Raw genomic sequence first — 22108 nt, 5'->3', positions numbered from 1 at the left:
CAATTCAGACATCACATAAAATTATGACATTTTCCTTTTAAGGTGGAATCTAGCAATAAATTCTACCAAAGGAAGGGAAAAAGCCAAATTCGACCACTTCTGCGGTCTCTTTACAAGCCCCTCTTCTTTTCTTTATGGCCCTTCACAGGTGTCACTCGCGCCCCTCCAGATGTTATGGATGATGCTGGCAGGGGATGATGGGAACTGTAGCCCATAACATCTGGAGGGCCACGAATTTGACACCTGTGCACAGGAGCATTCTGGCATGCATCAGGATGGGGGTGGGGGAGGAGTCCCATTCACTTGGTAGAAATTCATTCTGCTTACAGAAAATATTGCTGGATCCAGGCCATCATTAGTCTGTGAAACCAGAATTCCACTAGTAGATGATCATACAAAATACTGGTTTGCCTCAACAAATTGACTTCATCCTTTTCTCTAAGAACAAAGACTAATTTGGTATCCCAGCTTGTACGGGGATGAGAGCAGGGCCAGAGAACAAAATGGGTCCTGATTCTATTCAGTAGTGTGGCCCTTGTTTGGACAATCACGCTAACCACATTAAATAAGCCATGGTCTCCTGTGATCCTAGACAGCTCTGTATATATGATAACCCCGCAATCTCCTTAATCTCATGTGTGTAAAGGATTCAGTGGTGTTGATGGTGAAGTAACCTTGAGTGCATTCCACAGCCCGGGCGATGGGCCAGATGCATCGGCGGAGACTTTATCTTTGCGCGGGAGATGAAGACTCCGTTCCCATGGGAAGCAGGAAGGGGGGATGGGGTGAATGGTGTTATAACCTGTGCTTCTGGCGGGAAGCGCCATTCCTGCCACTGCGTGTACTTGAGCTTTCTAAGATGTCTTAATAAATGGACTTTTACTCCCAAAAGCCTTTTATTTCTGCTTCTATGGAATTCCTTACAATGTGAGAGCCTCAGGGAGAGTTGATGGGAGTTTGACTCCTCTCCCTCCCCAAACACCAGCTCCACAAAATCTGTCTGATCTCTAGCAGCACACAGAATGCATTTCATCCTCAGATGCTGCAGCAGGACTATTTTCAGTTATTTCGTCTTGGGATGTAATCAACCTCCACCCTGACTCAAGCGATAATTAGTTAAAATGTGGGGGTCTGCCAGGAACATCATATTTGCTGGAGACACAGTGAAATGAAGGCCCTAATTTCACGGAGCACAGTCAATTTATATTGCAGCTGACTAGAGACATCACTTTGAGAAGCTGAAGAAAAGGCCATGGCACACTCAAACACACCTCTCGGACAAGCTTAATAAAACTCTCTTCTCTACCGTAGTACACTTCATCACATACAAATTGCTTTTCTGTTTCACAACTACATCTTGTAAAGTGCTCTGAGCTTGGTTTGATTTTGTACTTTTCCTCTTTTCAGGGATGTCAGTGCCACTTGGCGTCCCTGAAACCAGATCTTCCTTTGACCTTGCTTTGAGTGGGCTGTCAAGCAAGGCTGGTGATAAACTAAAGTAGCTTCATCTGTTAACAAAACAGTTCTGAGAGGGAGAGTCATGCCCCCTCTTACAAAATCCTTAAGAACTTTCAAGAGTATCTGTCCAACTGTGACATACTGTTACAGTCCAATAAAACTGTAAATGACTACGTCTCATGCATGGATATAGAAGATGCAGCTCTTTACAGAACCTCTCTTGTTTCAGACTCTTGCCAAATAATAATATATATTGGGTTGGATACTACAAAAATGCAAGAGTAAAGAACAAGTAAAGGCCAGCCTCAAGAATAAATGTCCTTCAAGGCCTTGCATGGCAAAACTACTGAGGAATTTTGCAACACCCAGAAAAAGAATACAAGATGGCTCTCGAGACTTCAGTGTATAATAATGTCATCCATGGTCAGAATACCATGTTTGGTCCTAGCAAAGTGCAAGCAGACACAGCCTGTGGAAACAGGTCTTGTTATGCCTTCCCTTATGCACCTAAAAAATAGTTTACTGAGGGCCGGGAGATCCTCATAAACAAAACCACAGAATGAGAGTTGTGAAGAGGGGGAATTAGGCAAAAATCATGCCCCCCTCCACTGGCCAAAGAAGCTAAGCCAAGAGCATCTCCTGAGCTGCTGCTTTTCAAGGCGGACCAGGACACTGCAGCTGAGGGTGCACAGAAATCTTTCTGTCTATGGAAATTATAGTTGGAATCATTTACTTTTAAAATGTTTGCATATCCATGTGTACAAACATTCTAAAACAAAACATTCTAGAAACAATTCACCAGTCACATGAGACATACTTATCAAACCACTCAGTTTTTCATCACAAGAAGGTGGTTCCAAAACAGCTGAGTTTTTGGGTTTACAGCACAATGTTGTTAATAAAAAGGGATGCTTTAAAGTGACATGCAATCTCCACTAGTGTGTCACTAACCTTATCTTGACTTCTTTATATCTAGCAACATAGAAGGCAAGAAAAAACTCTACAAAACATCTTAGTTATGGAAGCTTTACGATTATAGTTTAGACAATTTAGCACATTTCTCTCTGTAGTTCTGGTATGGAAAAAGCAAGCATGTCGTTGTAATGTCTTTTAGCCACAAACTTTTAAGGTTTCTAAGTGAAACAGGGGTTACGAAGTTAAGTGGACCGTAATTATTTTCTTTTACAGGTGCATCAGATTGAGGTGGGGGAAGGGGAGAAAGCTTGGTTCTCAAGGCTATCATTTTCCTTTTTGTTTAAGTCAGTATCACCGTGAACGTACATGCATGTCAGCGCCTTCAGGCAAGAAATAGGAAGTTCAGGCAGTTGAAGGGGAACTCTAATCTATATTAGATTATAGCCAACAGTGTTGCTGCCAGAGCAACTAGTGAGTCAAAAGTACATTGTACTGCTTTCTATCTTTAAGGTATGCAACTCAAGGTAATAGAAGTGGGGGAGAAGGCAAAAAGCTGTGGACCTATTTATTTACTTAGACGGCGCATAAGCTATTCAAGCCAGTTTATAAATTATAACTCAGTAAAAACATAAACACCATAAATTTTGCAACAATTGACAAACTATTGAAAACCCAGGAAAGCATAAAACAGGCTAAAGACATATCTCACATTAAAACAAGTCTCATAAAACACTTCTCAATGTAGAAGTAGATTATACAAACAAGTGTAAGAGATTCAGAAGGTAAAAGTAGTCTCCTGTGCAAGCACCAGATCATTATTGACCCATGGGGTGATGTCACATCATGACGTCTACTAGGCAGATTATGTTTACAGGGTGCCTTCTCCTATTGCCTTCCCCCGTTGTCTAAACTTTACCCCCAGAGACCTGGACACTCATTTTAATGACTTTGGAAGGATGGAACGCTGAGTCAACCTTAAGTCAGTTACCTGAAACCAACTTCCATTGGGACTGAATCCAGGTTGTGAGCAGAGCTTTGATTATAGTCTGCAGCTTACCACTCTGTGCCATGGGGCTCCCCTCAAGAGATTAAACCTTTCATTAAAAGCCTGGATTGAAATGCTCAAACAAATAATAGGGTAAGATGCCAGGTGAGTCCTCAATGGAAAAGACATTCCACAAGTAAGGTGCCACCACTGGAAAAAACCTGTCTCTGTTTGCCACCCATCTCATCTCTGAAGGCAGGGACACAGGAGGTTGGACTTATACGGAGGATCTTAAATGATTACTGGTTCTCTTTCTCCTTCTTGCCAGTCAGTGCTCCAAACATTGGAGGTGACCTAAAAGCTTTATCTGCACTAACAAAGATGTATCTGGGGACAGTAGAGAACAAACACCTCTGCATAGCTAAGTGATTGCTTACAACTTTCTGTATTTAACAAAAAATGGCACAAGATGTGTAGTTCCACAACACACAGTGCCCATGCCTACTAACTTGATTACTAGCAACTAGAAATGTAACAGCCCAGGAGAGTGGGGTGCGGTGGGAAGCACAATAAAATTGGGAATTTTTTTCACTGGTGCACTGGCCAAAACATATTAATTAAAAAATAATAATAAAAGCACAACACCAAAACTAGAAGACTGAAGATTATCCACTAAAAATAACTTAGCAGTAGATAGCATCAGGAAGAAAAGTTCTCTTGGGTCACATCAGTCTACTGGTTTAAGTTCTTTCTAATATCCTTCTTTATATTCAGATAAGGCCAAAAGAAATGGACTTTTACCAAGCGCTATTGCATACACAAGTCAGATTTTATTCACACAGTTTCTTCATTCCCAACAGATTAGGGAGTTATTATCTTTTGCTTGTAATATTAAACACATTCATCCCATATCAAATAATCAGAATGTTCCTCATCATCATTTTTTGTTGCAAGTAGAACACAGAGCAGGTCCTGGCTATGTTATAAGGTGATCTTATTTGCTAGCAAGCAATTTTTGTCTCAGACTCATTATTCAGAAAAGTACAGTCCAGAAACAATCATTTTTATATCTATGTCCACATCAAACAACTTTGCTTAAAGACAGAACAAAGACTGCTACCTGCTTGAAAACATCCAGTGGTGTACAGGTGGGCAAGAGTGCAATTGAAAGAGGTCACTTTTTGAGACTACTCTTAGCTTTTCAAATCATGAAGGAAAGCCTCCTGAAAACCACGATCAGAAAGAGCACTGCAGGACTACTGAGAGTTACACCAGCATCTCTGGAGCTCTGAGTAATCCAACCAAACTACGGAGGTAATCTGACTCCAGGAAAGTGTGCTGCACCAAAGGTAAAGAGGAAGGGCAAATGGAGGCAACCACTCAAATTTGCCCTGCATGTAAGGAACAGGGATGTTTATAATGCTAATACATTAGGTCTTTTAAATTTCAGAGGCACTCTATCTCTTCTGAGCTCCACCACTTCATTATAGATGCTTCCCAATCACAAGCAGAACAAATAATTTTACTACTGATTGTGGATATATGAACCTCTGTAATCCCAGTGCATTTACCTTTTGTATTTCTAGCAATGCTTTGTAAAACATTTTAAATCACATTAAAGAAAATTTTCTCTTTATTTCTGCTTCAGTTTGGATATCAAAGTTCTTTTAAAAATCTGCTTGAGTAACTGTCATTTGTAGGAATATGTCAATAAAATGTTCATTAAATCATTCGTCTTTTTGATCATACTACATCTTTCTCTTAAAACCTCAATTTGTTTTCAGCTTCACTTTAAGGTGGTGCTTCTTACCTTAAAACTGCCTCAGATCACACATACCCAAAGGATCATCTTTCTCAATAAGACCATGTGGTGGACACTAATCTGGAGAACTGGGTTTGATTTCCCCCATCCGTCCACATGAGTGGCAGGCTCTTATCTGGTGAACCAGTTTGTTTCCCCACTCTTGCATTCCTGCTGGGTGACCCTGGGCTAGTCACAGTTCACTGAGAACTCTCTCAGTCCCACCTACCTCTCAAGATGTCTCTTCTGGGGAAAGGAGTCAGTAAGTGCTTTTGAGTCTCCTTACAGGAGAGAAAGGAGAGGTATAAATCCAAACTCCTCCTCCTATAAGGAAGTGGGAAATGTGGGAGGGAACTATTTAAATCAATCAGTCAGTATTTCACACAGAGCTTTACTTTTTTTTCTTTCAGATGCTTTCTAAAGTCTATTCTTATATTACTCTGATTTCTAATATATACATTATTACAAAAAAGGTTGCATTGTTTATTGTTAACAAAGCCAACTAAGATTTACAAGCACAGAGTGAAACAATGATTTGGTTTCTTATTATCATCATGTCATACAGTGCGCTGTTCCAGTGTTTTGGTAATATTTTGTATTTTCATTCATTTTGAAACTTCTCATAATTTTAAATTTTGGACAATAAACTGGTTTTTAAAACCACCCCTTTTACAGTTACCTGCATTATGTGAAAGATGCTAATTTCTTTACCTCAAAAGAGTTCATGCAACGAAGGGAAGGTGGTAGAGCAGCATTACTCTGAGCCATTATCAGCAGCAGTTCCAAACAGGTTTTGGTTGGAAATGTTAGAGGATGTACTCCAAAGTCATTTTCCCATGCGTCAACAAGCCTGTGGAAAAAAGTGCTGTTATTTAATTATTACATACAGGAAGTTCAATGTTTCCAATAAACAAAGTACTGTAATTTGTATATCGTTAATTTGTCTGGCACGAATGAAATTTATATAAGTTATATCACTGAATATCTCCTAATAGTTGCCCTGCTGGAACAGATCAAAAGTCTACCTAGTCCAGCATTGTTTTTTCTAACAGTGGCTAATCTAGACAGATGCCTCTTGTAAACCCAGAAGCATTGTCACTTCCTAATATCTGTCCATTTCACTCCAGGATAGAACTGAACAGGCCACTGTACCAGGAAAGTTGAAAATCTAGAGTTCAAACTTGTATGAAATTTACTATCTGCCAGTTTATTCCAATTCAAACAATTTTGGAAAGGATAACCTTACATACAGTACCTTGAAGCAAGATACTGAAGTGATAACTATCAGTGTGTGTGTGTGTGTGTGTGCGTGTGCGTGCGTGCGCACACGCACGTGCATATGAGTAGAGAGCCATGAAGTCACAGCTGACTGATGGTGACCCCAGCAAGGAGCTTTCAAGGGAAGTTAGAAGCAGAGGTGGTTTCCCATTGCCTTCCTTTGCAGAGCGGTCTTTCTTTCAAATACTGACCTTCCTTAGCTTCCAAGATCTTCCAAGATTAGATCAGGTTATCCCATGCTGCCTTCCCTCCCTGTCAATACCCCCAGGCTTGTCTTGAGTGTGTTGCCTAAGAGGTTCATTGTAATGCACTTCTACTAGGATAATGGTTGTGGTTTGCAAATGGCAGTAACAGTTTTTATTATCATCGCTTTGTTTATGGTTTTTTGCTTATAAGTAGTCCCAAGGGTGGTCAGACACTGGACATAGATTTTAAATAAAATTATGATACAGAGACATTTTCCTTGTTAATACTGAATCAAGATGTTAATACTGAATCAAAATCGCCATTATCCCCCTCCCCTTAGTCTTGAGAGTGCCATTCTGTTTGTTCCTGCAATGGTTTTAGGGGGAAGAGATCAACAAAAGAAAAATTCAACCAAAAAGCAACTGAAAAGCCCAAGAAGTTGAGGTAAACACAACAAAAAATAGAAAATAATAGGAATATATTCAGTATGCATTGACTGAGGATTAAAAACAGAGAGCCTGAGAAATAGGTTTCATTAAAATTATTACAGACCTCAGTCCTGCTGAGATAAAAACCCATATCATGCAAAGTTGGTGAAACACAAACCTCACAATAAACTATAAAAAACCAAATGTGTTTTGGTCCCTTAGACCACATCCCAGTAGCATAAATTATAACGCATTTCAGAAATTCTGACCAGGTGGTTGTTTACTTCCTATTATGTGCAGCTTAATATGGATTTCAAAAAGAAACTCTGGGTCTTGTATTTCAGTATTGTCACACGAATAGTGCAATGTTGTATACAGCTTGGCACAGGTTTTACAATTCTTGTAGGATGTGGTATCATCAACCAGAAATGTTTCTAGGAAGAAGAGAATATTATTGCTCATATTTTACAAAGGGACAACACAGTCACATAAGTCAACTTCCCCAAGAACTCAACTCAACTTTACCTTATTGGCATTGAGACAAATAATATAAGGTGTTCAGGTAAAAACATCAAAAGAGATTTAAAAACTGTGTGCCTAGGCCAGATAATCAGGAAATGCTACATTTTGCTGTAAGTTAGAGCAATGTGGCTGCTAAAATTTTTGCCACAATATCAGTTGTAAATGAGTCTGTCTCTCAGAAGACGTTTTATTAATTTATCTTCTTTCAGACTTTTGAGGCCCTTCTCATTTATATATTGTTACAGTGGCAAATGTTCACATAAAAACTGTTTGCAATTGAGCAATAAATGTAATAAGGAATATGAAGTATTGCAGCCAAATAAGCATAATCGCTGCAGGAATGATATCTGTATCTTCCACTTGTAGTATTTAATGGAAAAACATTGAGTTGGGCTAGCAGAAATACTCATTGATGGAGTGGGTTGTCTAGAGAAGCTAGGTAAGGAATTGAGCGCTTGTATGAATAGGTTAGACCAAAAAAGTGGGGAGCACTGATTTTTAGTAGAGCCTGTGGAAGTTTGTCTCTTATGGTCTGAAGAAGTTCTTCAAGACAAATTTATGCCATCAAGAAGTACACGAGTCACTCAATAAGCTGAACAAGAGGCTTATTGGTTGAAAATGAAAATGAGTTCTTAACTCCCTTCGGGGGAAGGCGGAAAATAAATCTAAAGTATAAATAAATACATAAATAAAATGTTGAGGTCTGTGTCTTCATCTCTAACCTTTGTTGACTCTAACCTGAACAGATTGCGGTGTTTCTTACTTTATTAGGTATACCCAAGAGATTTCGAAATAGATCAAGATTGTAGATTTTCCATCTCTATTGAATTAATTTTGAGCACAGCTGGTATCTATTGGTTTCCTCTGAGGTGGTAAAAGTGATTCAGAGAGGGAAGAGTGGCTTTTGATGATTTTATGGTTTTAACACAGGTATTATTAAGTGAGCAACCCAGCTTTTATTAAAGCTGAAGGTGATTCCTAAGTATTTATGCCAAGTTTTGGCAAAAACTATAACGTTGGTCTTCTCGGTATTGATGGTTAAATGGTTCTTAATGCAATAATGATGAAAGGCATTGATGTAACACTGAAGACCATTTCTTGTTCCAGATAGAATTACTGTGTCATCAGCAAAAAGTAGAAGTGGAATAGGGGAAGCTGTAAGCCTTGGAGGAGGACCATCCACTAAGTTTGAAGTAAATGTAAGATCATGCAAAAAGAGGTTAAATAAATGTGGAGCTAGGGTGTAGCCTTGTTTGACTCCCTTTGAAATAGGAAATTTTTGTTGTTAAGTTGCCTTTTTGAAAACATTTTATTTAACATATGTTCTTAGTATGTAATTTTACAAGCAAATATAACAGCCTATGTTCAATTCCTGGGTCATAAAGTTTTTTTCCATAAAAGATCACATTCAATAGCATCAAAGGCTGCTTTTAGATTGAAAAAGGCCACAAATAGCTTACTCCTTGGCAGTTTAGTGATTTTTTCACTTAAAAATAAGACTGCACAAGATGATGAACCTGTTTTAAAGCCAATCTGCTCAGGTCTAGAATATTATTTGCTGCAGTCCAGTTGATAAGTCTAATGGCAAGGTGTTTTGCATACAATTTACCAACAACTGGTAGTTAGTTTATGGGTCAATAATTACACAGCAGGTCAATATTGCCTTATTTTGTAAATGGGAGTTAACATAATTTTTAACCAAGTTGTAGAAAGGTTCCCTGTTTGGTCTATGAAAGTGAAAAGGTTTGCCTGTATATCCACATGCCAGCCTTGTCAACTCTTGGCCAGTTAGGAAGATTGTTTAGTGATAATCTGGCGTTAAATGAATTTATGTAATGATTGGCTGCAAATAGCTGGGAAAAATAATTTTCCCATGTGGAAGGGAAGGTGTGATCCGCAAAAGCTTAGAAGACTGGTTTTCATGAAAAGTATTTGCAATTATATTCCAAAAAGACGTTGAGTTTGGAAGTTTCAGAGCCCCGAATAGTGATATTCCCATCTCTTTAAGTAAAAGTTCATTTTTAAAACCTTTACCAGTTCGTGGGAGTCTTTTTTCCCATTTATACAATTTTTGTAATCATTATTTGAATTTGATCTTGCGCGACTGTAGGAATTTCGCAGAGTAGCCTTGAATAGTCTATAATCTTTATCAAACCATGAGGTGTCAGTTCGATTTGAAGACAGGTCGGTTTTGCCAAGGGAAGAAAAAAGTCTATCAGAGTTTGATCGTTGTTTAGAATGTTTGAAGATGTTTGGTTTATTAAATCTGAAGTCAACTGTTGAATTTGTGGTAAGGTCAGAACTTTTCCTTGAACTGAGGTTGTCCAGTTTTTTTTGTAAACATGAATTTGGCTTAATTGTTGTGAGAGTAAATAAGGATTGGTCTTTAATTTCTCTAGTTGCAGCTGAAGTTTGAATGAGAGGGGCAGATGATCACTTTCTGAGCAAGATACGACAGAAAAGTTTTCAGTATAGTTATAAAGGTCAGCCAAAATATTAATATAATCAATGACACTATTGCCCTGGGAAGAGATACAAGTGTAATCTCCTGGGTGTAATGGGGCTGACCATTTAAAACGATTAAATTAAATATACTACAGACTTCTATGAAGTGTGAATTCCTTAAGAACATCCTGCAAGTACTGGGTGAACAAACATTTCAGCCTTCGCACATACAAATCATGCATTCAGCTGAAGAACTGCACCCCACCACCCCAACAAAAACACGAAAATAAAAAGACCACTTTCAAACAATAGCCGCACAATTTTTAACACACAAATAAGATACAATTTTTAAATCTTTTACTCATAAAAGTGATTCCCACAAAAGGGATGGAGTGCTTTTAATGTTTTTAAATGGTATTTGATAGGCTTTTAAAATACTGTGACAAACTAAAACAGTTACTAATACTATACATATCAACGAATATCTCTCCCTTCTTTTAGCTGCATGGTTCCAGTCTCTTCCTCCTCTCAATCCTTGCTTGTACCAGTAAGAGCATCCTCTTCATCCTTTTCTAGAATCTTGCAGCACCTGACAATGCTTAGCCCACAAGCAACTTCTGCCAGTACCATCCCAGCATGGCAGGTGATAGGCACTCCCACAGTGATCACTGGAGAAGGCTAAGAAGAATGGAGGAAGTAGAAACCACCACCTGCTCCCTCTCTGTGATGCTGGTGCTAGAAAGCTAAGGGAAGACCAGCAGCAGCTACAGGAGGGAGAGGTGGTGGCGGCTACAGCAGCAGCAGGGTTTACTTCCGGACCAGGAGGGCACATATCTTCTACAAGATGTGGCACAGGATCCCACCCAAGTACTACACAGTACAGAAGGTATTTCTTCTTTCTTTTGAGCTTAGAGCTCAAAAGGAACATGGTCGATTGTCCCTGATTTTGAACTGTACTTCAGCTTCACTTACAGCTAAAATTCAGGATGATTTCACAGAAACGAGGAGATATTTTATGCCAAGGCCAGACGAAAACTGCAGGTCCCTTATGTAGCACGTGGGTGAAGAATAGGCACCTATTTCATTAAAAATTTATCCCAAGGTTAAGGAAGCAGTGACGTAGGTATAGATTTTTAAAGGGGTGGGTTCAAGGGGCCACCCATCCCTGGGGGCGTAACCATGCCTCCCCAAGTCCCGCCCCGGCCTCAGTGCTTATAAAAGCAGCTCTCCGAGGCCAGGGACAGCAGACTCCCCTGCCCTGCTTGCCCCTCCCCCCCAATGTCTGGGCTCCTAGCTGGCAGCCCCTTCTGCCCTCCCCTCTGAGCAGAGGCGTTGCTGGGGGAAATGGAGCTCGGTGCAAAATCTGAGTTTTGCGCCCCCCCCCCAGTGGACACCTGCTGTGTTGCTGGAATCCACCCCAAACAGCATCACTTTCAATGGTGTTTAAACAAGGGAGCCCAGATTCTTCTTTTAAATCCACCTTAAAGGGAGAATCTGTGTCTCCAGTTAAAATAACATTGAAAGTGATGCTGTTTTGGGGTGGATTATCCCCCACCCTGAAACAGCATCACTTTCAATGTTTAAACTGGGGACCTCACATTCTCCCTTTAAATCCATGCTGAAGGGGGTGGATTTAAAAGGAGAATCTGGGGAAATTTGGAGGTGCCTGCTGTCATGGGTGTAATTTTTAAGCTAGCAGCACCAAACTTTCAGGGTATCTTTAGGAGACTCTCCTAACAATACCACCCAGGTTTGGTGAAGTTTGGTTCAGGGGGTCCAAAGTTATGGACCGTCAAAGGTGTAGCCCCCATCTTCTATTAGCTCCCATTGGAAACAATGGGAGATGAGGGCACCCCCTTTGGGAGTCCATAACTTTGGACCCCCTGAACCAGTCCTCACCAAACCTGGATGATATCACCAGAGTGGATGATATCATCAGAGTCTCCAAACAAATCCCTGAAATTGTGGTGCTGCTAATCTAAAAACTGCGCCCCCTGCAGGCCAAAAACTGGGGAAAAAACACAAATGGGGCGAAGCTTCGGACATGTAATGGGGGGTTGAACCTGGGAACCCCCCCTTACGTACGTCCTTGTAAAGGAAGGGTCTTAACTCAGCTCACTCAAACCCAGTGGTTCATGCAGACTCCCAAAGAAAGAATTCATTATCAACCCCAACGCCATCTGCCATTTGCCAAAATAGCCTAGGATGACTCAGTATTCTATATGCAGATAGAAGATACAAAGAAAATCAGTTTGAGATATGAGGAAACAAGGAAGAGCACTGTCTTTAATCACCTCTGAGCAATGCAAGCTAAAAAAAATCACAATGACCAAGTAAAGATGGAGCTGTTTTCAGAGTCATCCATTCAAGTCTGTCCATGCAAAGCTTTAAGGGGCTAGCCTTAAGGAATGTATCTATTCATAATTCTGCATCCCTTGCTTTCTCTCCCCCTCCGCCTCACACCTGCCCATTTAGATATAATATTACATTTTGTTCTCTCTCCTATATGGATTCTTTAGGGAAAGAAAGTGCAGAGGTACCTCACCCGCTGAGATCTGCCTTAACTGGTTGTGCTCGCTCATTAATTCCATGCGATAGTTACTTATACAGATCCAGAACACAATGTAATCTACCACATTCTTAGCAGTGAGTCAGAATGCCTCTCATTAGACAAGACCCAAATAGCTCCATGAAAAATGGCTTGCATGGCGCTTTCAAATTGTTTTCTTTCACTCTAATTGCTCTGTTCATTGAACAAAGGCCAGGGCTGTTGCATTTAAACTCCAGATTTCCGGAACTTATGTTTTAAGGAGAGGCTGGAGGACGGCAAAGAGTGATTATTGTACATTACTGGAAATTAAGCACTGGAAAATAATGAAAGAACAAGTAGAAAGCTTTTCATCAATTGCTACTTGAGCAGTGGCAGGTGAGCTCGAAGTGCCGCTCAGTTTATTAAAGCAGCCTATGTGACAGTAGTGGAGGGTGTTTGGCAACAGTTTGTAACCCTTACAACTTCCACTTTACCAGACATCACATATATCACTAAAGCACTACTATAACCATTTAGATAAGATGGACATAACACTGCAGTTAATTACCACCCTAGTGACTACTATATTATGAGCCTAGAACTCTCTCAATATAAGCTCATTCAATTCGTAGTTTCTAGCAAGACACTGGCTTGTATTTGATAAACTGCCAATGGAAGGGGGAATTTCCCCTGTATTTCCCTCTCCCCATCCCACGCACATTACCTTTTAACCCCCAGAAAGACTATTCTTTGGTTCATGGCATCAGCACGTGGGCTGAAAAAGTTGCAGTGAAGAGGGCAAAGGGGTTGAAATCACCTCCCCCTCCCACAAAAATCACCTCCCCACCCTGCGTATGTTTCATGTATTTCTGCCCACTCCCCAACGCACATAGCTGTTCATCCATACAGATCCTGCAACTTTAGGAATAATCTTTCCAGAGATTGAAAGAAAATGCTGGGGCAGGGAGGGGTTGGGGGGACTGCAGGGAAAATGTGAATTCTAATGACCATTTGTTGTCTATATGCCACTATTTGCCAACCTTAGCTCTTAACAGTAATGCACAAAAACACTAGCTTTCCCTACAGGGCTGATTCAAGGAAGCCACCTATGCAATTGTAAAGTGCCTGACCACACAGGAATACTGCTACGTAAACACTCAACAACCAACTATCCCTAACTGTTCTAGTAAGTGCTGGGTGACAGTAACTTCAAACACAGGATCAAACTTCAAATTTCAAACCGCCATGGCAGGCCCAACTAACACATACATACCACAGTCTTGCAGGATGATGAACAGGGTTGCATAAGTTAAAATGGTAATTGGCTAGTGACCATGCTGCTACACATCTCTTCCTGTCTATAAAAATGGCCATAAAGAGATGCTGCTATCGCTGCTGCATGGATACTTTACCTTACAGTCTCTGGGATTAAGCAACCTTTCAGCAGGATCCTTCTGTGACAGCTGGCTTTTTGGAGAAAATGGCAACAATTCTCATGCAGTGATGTAACTTTATAAAAGGAAAGAGGCTTTCATGGATTTCTAAGCCACTTGTGCTTCAATAAAATCTAGAAGGTTGTATGGGGTTATGTGTCACAATATCTATCTATCTATCTGTCTATATATATCTATACTTCTACTCCTCCTATTCTGACAGTGTGTGCTTCTGACCTGCATATATAGTCCCTACAGAGAGATCTATGATGAAGAATAGCCTTTCTTTCAACACAAGCTCATTATATAGCCTTTTGGAGCATGAGACATGGAAATTCTGACAAATGGAGATCCATTACAGTTGAGATACTGAAAAAAGAACACACCAGCACAGGTTGAAAATAAGCTAACGCTGACTTTATAAAATTCAGCTCTTTTGGAGAAAATTATAACCCAAACAGATTTCTACCAATAGTACAGATTTATGGATTTTTTTTATTTTTCCTGCTAAGCAGAAAATTTCAGCTATAGATCAAAGCAATTATTTACCAATGTATGCTCTCGCAAATGAAATCTATCCACTTAAGCAAATGGCAATATCAGAGGTTTAAAAAAAATAAGTACATCATTTTTTTGAAGTCCCAGAAACTGTGAATGATGGTTTGGTGAAGGAAAATTTTATGTTAGCTTGAAAATATTCTGAGGGGACAATGACCCTATTATCCTCAGATAGGCAGAAAAAGCAGTGTAAGGTGCGAATATAATATAGTTTGAACACACAGTGAAAATTCTGACTGACAAATACCAACATATCACAATGATAATGCTACATATCACAATGCTACAAATGCAACAGAACAGAAAGCACAGCCAAATGATACTAAACCAAACTGTGTTGGTGTTGGTCTCACAGTACAATCTCACGTAGAGCTGATCCAGCCTGCATTGCAAAAGAATGGACTACCAAGATAGATGTCTGGAACTCACATATGTTTTACATGGGGCCTGAATTAAGCAAACTTCAAGGGAGCATTTCCTCATACACATCTAACCTGCACTTTCTAAAATCTTCCAGCAAAACCTTTATCTGGGTTCTATCTAAGCATAAGATGAGAAATAAAAGGAGTGGAGTAAGGGCTTCTTAGAGTTTCATCCCAAAGAATACCCACTTGAGCCTAACAAACAGCTTTCAAAAAATGAAGATTTTAGCAAGTTTTCAAGAGGTAACATGGTACAAGTTTTTCACCTCTGGGGTTTTTTAAATGTTTGTGGTAGGTTTTATAATGTGTTATTATGCGGCAAATAGGGAGTAACTTTACATTTTGTTCTTTGTTCAGTTTAGATATTCTTACTATTTTATGTAAGCCACAAATCTTGTGACAGAAGGTTAAACAAATAAATGTGTTTCTGCAGTGGACAATCCATCTATCAGGACTATATTGAAATCAACAATATGTCATATTAGGAAAGAGATGAAATTATGAGGCTAATTCAAGAGACTCAAAGGTTACAATTGCCTTGCACAAATCAAAAGAGAAGAAGAAACATTTGGATTTATACCCCTCCTTTCTCTCCTATAAGGAGACTCAAGGTGACTTACAAGCTCCTTTTCTTTCCTCTCGCAACAACAGACACCATATGAGGTAGGTGGGGCTGAGAGAGTTCAAAGAACCGTGACTAGCTCAAGGTCACCCAGCAGGAATGTAGGAGTGCGGAAACACATCTGGTTCACCAGATAAGCCTCTGCCACTCAGGTGGAGGAGTGGGGAATCAAACCCGGTTCTCCAGATTAGAATCTACCTTCTCTTAACCACTACATCATGCTGGCTCTCAAGTGTCTAGAGACAACACAGGTATAGCAGGATTGCAATCACTAACTCTATTCTATTTAGACATCCAACTGACTAGTCCCACCCCTCGCCTTTTTGAGTGCAGCCCCATCTTGGTATAAAGCCTACATGTATATATTCTCCCACTTTCTTATTTCATGAACTTACAATGAATTAAATACTCTGAGTTTTGGCAAACTAAATCACAAAATTTTGGTTTATGTTTGCTGTGGTTTGTAACCTTTATTCAAAGGGCAACTATAGCAGATTATGATTTCCAAAGCCCACAAATGAACTTGGGGTCACAAAGGTAGAAGGGAATGCAGAATTCTAAGGCTCTCCTTGTTGGGCCTGATGGCTAAGACAAACTTGATCTCTTGGACGTCTACCCATCCTTGAGAATCCTTACAGCATTTTCCTTGTACATTTGTAAGTTTTACTATATCCTTTCTGATATGGCATGATCTGAATTGAACCCAGAACTCAATGACAATAGCTTTATATGCTGAGTTTAGTATAATTTCTTTATCTCTTTCACTCCTCTTGTTGAAGAAAATATAATTTTTAATATACATACATACATACATACATACATACATGTGTGTGTGTGTGTGTGTGTGTGTGTGTGTGTGTGTGTGTGTGTATGTGACTCTGTGTGTGTGTGTATGTATTCCAGCAGCATTGTGACATGACTTTTTCAGGACAACTATCATGGCTTGACCATTATTTTCCTGAGTGGTAGCAACTGCTTCAAAACCCAATATTGCAGGAGCTTAATGGAGATCATTTTTCCTCAAAGAGCATCACTTTTCTTTCACTAGAATATGCTACTTTTTGGAAGGAAAAAATAACAGTTGGCTGTCCTAAACTTCTTTAATCTAGAGAAATGGCCTCAGAATTCTGGGATATGTTGTGCCCATTAGTGCTTATCTTGGCAAAATACACTCAGCAGAGAAAAAGGAAAAAAAATAGTCCTCTTGATTCCCTTGATAGGAAAAAATAGTCCTCTTGATACTCCTGAACTAGTTACAGTCTCTGAAAAATAAGCTTTATTTTACTTGGATAAACATTGGGGGAGGGGGGTTGCTTTGTGTCTTTAATAAGAGCTAAATATAAATAATTCCAAATCCCAGTGGGTCTTGTTAAAGTCGCCTCATAAAATTTTTACCCTTGCATGTGAGTTTGAAGGGAAGAAAAATGTCGACCTGGCAATTTGAGCTCATACTGACTAATGTAGCCTGAGGGAAGAGACTGTCAAAATTCATGTGCTTAGATATTTGAAATGGGTGAAAAGCATACCATTAGGATAAATCACTATAGAATATGGCTAATGATAGATTGTTTTCAGACACAATAATCTCATTTTTAAGTAAACAAATTTATGAATGCAATAGCCTACAATCAGGGAATTTTCCTTAGGTGAATTGCAACCATATCTCTATGGCCCCTTCCACACATGCAGAATAATGCACGTTCAATCCACTTTCACAATTGTTTGAAAGTGGATTTTGCTATTCCGCACAGTAAAATCCAGCTTCAAAGTGGATTGAAAGTGTATTATTCTGCATGTGCAGAAGGGGACTAAGTAATTAAACCCTAATACACTTTTATAATCTGGGGGGTATAAATGTAGACCTCCCATTTTGAAGCACTGAGTCTGATGACCATGTGCCAGAAGATGATTTATTTATTTATTTATTTATTATTGCATTTTTATACCGCCCTCCCCCGGTGCGCATTCTAAAATGCAACAGTTTAAGCTGCAGGTGAGGGAATTTTTCCACCACCAAATCCTTGCATGAAGAAAACCAGCACATCATGGATATGCATTCAGCTTAGTTTTCTATTTCTTTGCTGCTACTTTTTAATGCTGTGAAATGTCATCTATGACCTTTCAAAAGTGTACCTGCTCCTTTCACTGCAAGTAAGAAAATATTTGCTTCTGACTACATGACTAAAGAGCACACTATATAATTGAGCAGTGTGTTCCTGACATTGAACCAGAAAAAGCAAAGGACTCTGGGAGATGCAGTCCAGAGGGTGCCATTTCTCACGTACAGAGGGGCTGATGAGACTACAATTCCCAGACTTTTTTCACTCAGTTGGTAACATTTCTTAAAGCTCTGGGGTCCTTGCACAGCTGTCCTATTCCTGCCTGAGCCAACTCTTGAGTAAAGTGAGCCTGGTGCCAGCAGCCAGGACTGAACAGACCACCTGGACCCTAGCTGGGGTTTTTTTGGAGGGGGGAGGGGAGCATTGCTGCAGCCAGAACGGCTCCTATTGAGGTGGTGAGAGCGGGGCTGTGGTGGGAGACACCGCACCATGCCCACCCAGAGCACTCCAGGCAAACTACCAAGAATTGGGAGGGAGGGGGGTAGAGAGAAAGAAAGAGTTTGAGTAGGGTCAGAAAGAAAGAGAAAGGGTAGATGACCAGAAGAGAGAATGGAAGCTGGGGAAGGGTGGCAGAAACATAGAGATGGTGTAGGATTTGAGATCTGGAATAAGTGAACAAGACAGAGCTGGGGCAGCAGGGAAAAAAGCAAGAGAAAGAGAGAGCTGGTGTAGCAGGGCAGAAAGAGAAACATGGGGTAAGAGGCTAGAAAGAAAGTTGGAGTAGTGGGGAGGGGGGAAGAGTGATTAAGAGAAGGGGTGATAGGATGGATAGTAAGAAGAAGAAAGGGGAGAACAGAAGAAAAATGTGGTGGTCATGTCCTCTCGAGTCCCTGCTTGCAAGCTGCCACTTCCTAGACCCTGTTGTATTTTTTCACACAATAGGTTCTCCATCTTCACAGCCACTCTGCTGTCTTTCCCCTTTGCAAAGCCAGGAGCCAGTTTTGCAAATGGGGAGGGAGTGCCTTTGAAGATGGGGAGAACTCTGCCCATCTTCACAGGGACCCTGTAGCCCCTCCTTGGTGAAGATGGGATGTTTGCAGTGGGGGTGATTTTCAGTGTTTGTGATGCACCATTTCCTGTATTGCCTCATCCACATCTCTTGCCCTGGAATGATGAGTTTTCTAGAGCCCATTGTATTTTTTTCACACAACGGGCTTTATTGCTAGTAGTGTTAATAGATCCAAAATGGCACTGGAGAAAAATGCTTGATGATACTTACATCAACTCAGAAAAAAAAAAGAATGTTATACTGAGCATGGACTAAAGTGAAAACTTGCTCAGACTTCATAGGCTCTGCAATTAATCCCTAACACTGGTCACTGAACTCCTGTTCAGCTTACTGTCCATTGTTACAAATCTCCTTCCCACCAACCTAAATGTCCTGCTATTCCTTTTATGCTTCGCTTCCCAGAAACATTTGGGTGATCAAAGCCACAAACAGAAGGGTGAATTGATGGGCCTGTGATCTGAACTAGGTAGGCATTTTAGGGGCTGATATCATTAAAAAAAAAGAGTTTATACTCCAGATATACACTACACCATTTCTTAAACAGTCAGATAACTCAGGCTAATAGCCATAGCCACTCTGGCTTTCTACTGCTGCTTCTGGATAGGGAAGCTCAGGTGTGTGCATGACTGTGGAGAATTCAGCATGGGAGGAAGCAATAGTGGGAAGAAAGAAGCAAATAAGGATGCATGCAAGGAGAAGCAGGACTGGCAGGCTGTAATACTTGACAGACAGTTCCACTGTAAAGGCTCAGAGAGCCCTGTTTTTGGATGATGTCAGCTGTCAACCTTATGTTCTCAAGTACTGGAGGACCAGCCAACAACCCCTGACAAGATTAGCTGCTTTTCCTCACTACCTTTCCTTGCCAAGGTGAGAAGAAGAGTTTGGATTTATATCCCCCCTTTCTCTTCTGTAGGAGATTCAAAAGAATTTACAATCTCCTTGCCCTTCCCCCCTAACAACAAACACCCTGTGAAGTGGGTGGGGCTGAGAGAGCTCCAAAAAGCTGTGACTAGCCCAAGGTCACTCAGCTGACTTGTGTTGGAGTGCACAGGCTAATCTGAATTCCCCAGATAAGCCTCCACAGCTCAAGCAGCAGAGTGGGGAATCAAGCCCGGTTCCTCCAGATTAGAGTGCACTTGCTCTTAACCACTACGCCACTGCTGCTCCTAAGCGGGATCACAACAAGGGAGTAATTTCTGGAGAGTCGAGTTTACAGTTCCAGATAGACTTACAATTGACCTGACTCAGCCAGAAGTGAGCAGATGGATAAGAAAGGAAGGAAATGACTGAAATACCCTTGAATCCTTCATTCATTTAGGTTGGTGTTATTGTTACACAATAACCGTGAATAGACATTGAATTCTGATAGTATAAAAAAGCCTGAGACATTTGAGTCATTTTAAAACTATTCTTGTACGCAGGATCAATTTTTTTTAGTAATTTATCATTTTGCAAAAACACTTTAGAATTATTTTTAAAGATAGTTGATTGCCCAACTTAATTGATAATTTTTGAAAACACACAGTGAAAAGTGTTGTCTAGTTGCAACCAACTTACGATAATCCTGTAGGGTTTCCAAGGCAAGAAACAACTCAGGTGATTTAACATTTCCTGCCTCTGAGTAGCAAATCTGGACTTCCTTGGTAGTGTCTCATCCAAAGTACTAACCAGGGCAGACCCAACTTAGCTTCTGAGATCAGGCTAGCCCGGGCTATCTACATCAGGCCTTCGGGAGATGGTAGCGGTGGGTGGGTTGAATTTGTTCAAGGGCTAGCTTTCAGCTGTATTGAAATAACTAGTCTCCTAACTGCAATACCACTGGACAGCTGCATGCGTATCAAACTCTGACAGCCAACTTAACTTCTAATTGTCCTTGTATACTCAAACAGCATGCTCATCCAATCATTATATCCTAAGTCTGTCTTTGCTGGCACAACATTTGCAAAGGAAATTGAAATGATTTTGATTTCTGGCTGCTCCATTATTGAGGGATTTATTATTCCACTGATACTCAAGAGACATCCTGTCATGCTGTTCCTTCTGCAGGAGCCTTTCTGACAATATGAAAAGTGTAATTTGACAACACTGAACTGTACTGCAGAAGCAAGCAGAATGTGAAGCATCACAACTCCCATTAGAGAATCTAATACGGTCTTTTGAATAGATAGTGTTTTGGGAGATCAGTAATGCCTTTCAGTGGATTAATGAACTTGATATCGAAATCCACATAATATCTTTTTATATTACAAAAATACTTTCTAATTGCTGAGAGATTTACAAACACCAAGAAAACAATCCCTTCTTAATTAAAAATATGCAGTTAATGTGACATTTGTCATTAAGTTTCATGGTAGTGCAAAAATAGCTCTGTGGAAGAACCATTATTATGGGCAAAAACTGGTTTAGTGAAAAAATTAACTCTGCTTCAATTAGCAGGCCTTGTTTCCTTCTTTATGCAGATATACCCTGCTTCTATGCCAGAGATCTTATCAACTATACACGCGCAGAGTGTGAGCACTGAAAGTCGTTTGTGTACTACCGTAAGAGGTTAACTAGACACAAGCATAAGGGTACTGCTTTTCTGTACATTTCATAGATTGCTCTCACAAGATAAGCAAGAGAAGGAAGGAATGTTCAGGGTTTGAATTGCCTAGGGGAAAAATGGCAGCGAAGATGGGGTCAACGTGATTTCTTACACTGCAATTATATAAGCAGGACCACAGACTTAGTAGTACTACAGTGGGGTAGCCGTGTAGTCATGTTAGTTGGTCTGTAGCAGCAGAAAAGAGCAAGAGTCTAATAGCACCTTAAAAGACTAAACATTTTGGGCAGGGTTTGAGCTTTTGAGTCACATCTCGCTTCTTCAGATCTAGCTAGAATGTGAGTTCATCTATCACATACAGCTCACAACTCAAACTAGTCTTGACATATTATTAATGACCTATAACCAATGCTGAATTATGACACTCTACTTGCTAAGGCACTGGCAGGGGGACTTTCTTACAGAAAGTCAGCTAACTTAAACAACAACTCACAGATTTATGGAGGAAAAGTCAATCTATGGCTACCAATCTTGATCCTCCTTGATCTGAGATTGCAAATGCCTTAGCAGACCAGGTGCTCAGGAGCAGCAGCAGTAGAAAACCATTGCTTTCGCATCCTGCATGTGAGCTCCCAAAGGCACCTGGTTGGCCACTGCGAGTAGCAGAGTGCTGGACTAGATGGACTCTGGTCTGATCCAGCAGGCTCTTTCTTATGTTCTTATTGGTGGCAAATGTTATTTACACAGAAGAAGTAGCAAGAAACCTTAAGAGCTTGCTACAAATAAGCAGTCCCAAATGGGCTTACACCTTGCTTTAAGGTAAGATTATTTACCGATCACAGTAAAATCTGCCT

The 22108-nt window shown here is 40.3% G+C and overlaps 1 protein-coding gene across 4 annotated transcripts in view; it reads right to left on the bottom strand.

The window, feature by feature from the left end:
* Window positions 1–22108, bottom strand: part of UBE3D (ubiquitin protein ligase E3D) — a 70499-nt gene that overhangs the window by 27410 nt on the left and 20981 nt on the right. For all 4 annotated transcript variants that reach the window (XR_007244383.1, XR_007244384.1, XM_048495347.1 and 1 more), the window contains exon 9: window positions 5871–6009. Coding sequence is in view for 2 of the 4 variants with exons in the window: in XM_048495347.1 (XP_048351304.1) it covers window positions 5871–6009 (139 nt within the window). In the remaining 2 variants the exon portion in view is untranslated. The remainder of the gene's footprint in view (window positions 1–5870; window positions 6010–22108) is intronic.

Source organism: Sphaerodactylus townsendi, linkage group LG01, assembly GCF_021028975.2.
Source record: "Sphaerodactylus townsendi isolate TG3544 linkage group LG01, MPM_Stown_v2.3, whole genome shotgun sequence".
Lineage (NCBI taxonomy): Eukaryota > Metazoa > Chordata > Lepidosauria > Squamata > Sphaerodactylidae > Sphaerodactylus > Sphaerodactylus townsendi.
The sequence above is the reverse complement of the archived record's forward strand: the minus strand, read 5'-3'. Positions and strand labels throughout refer to the sequence as shown.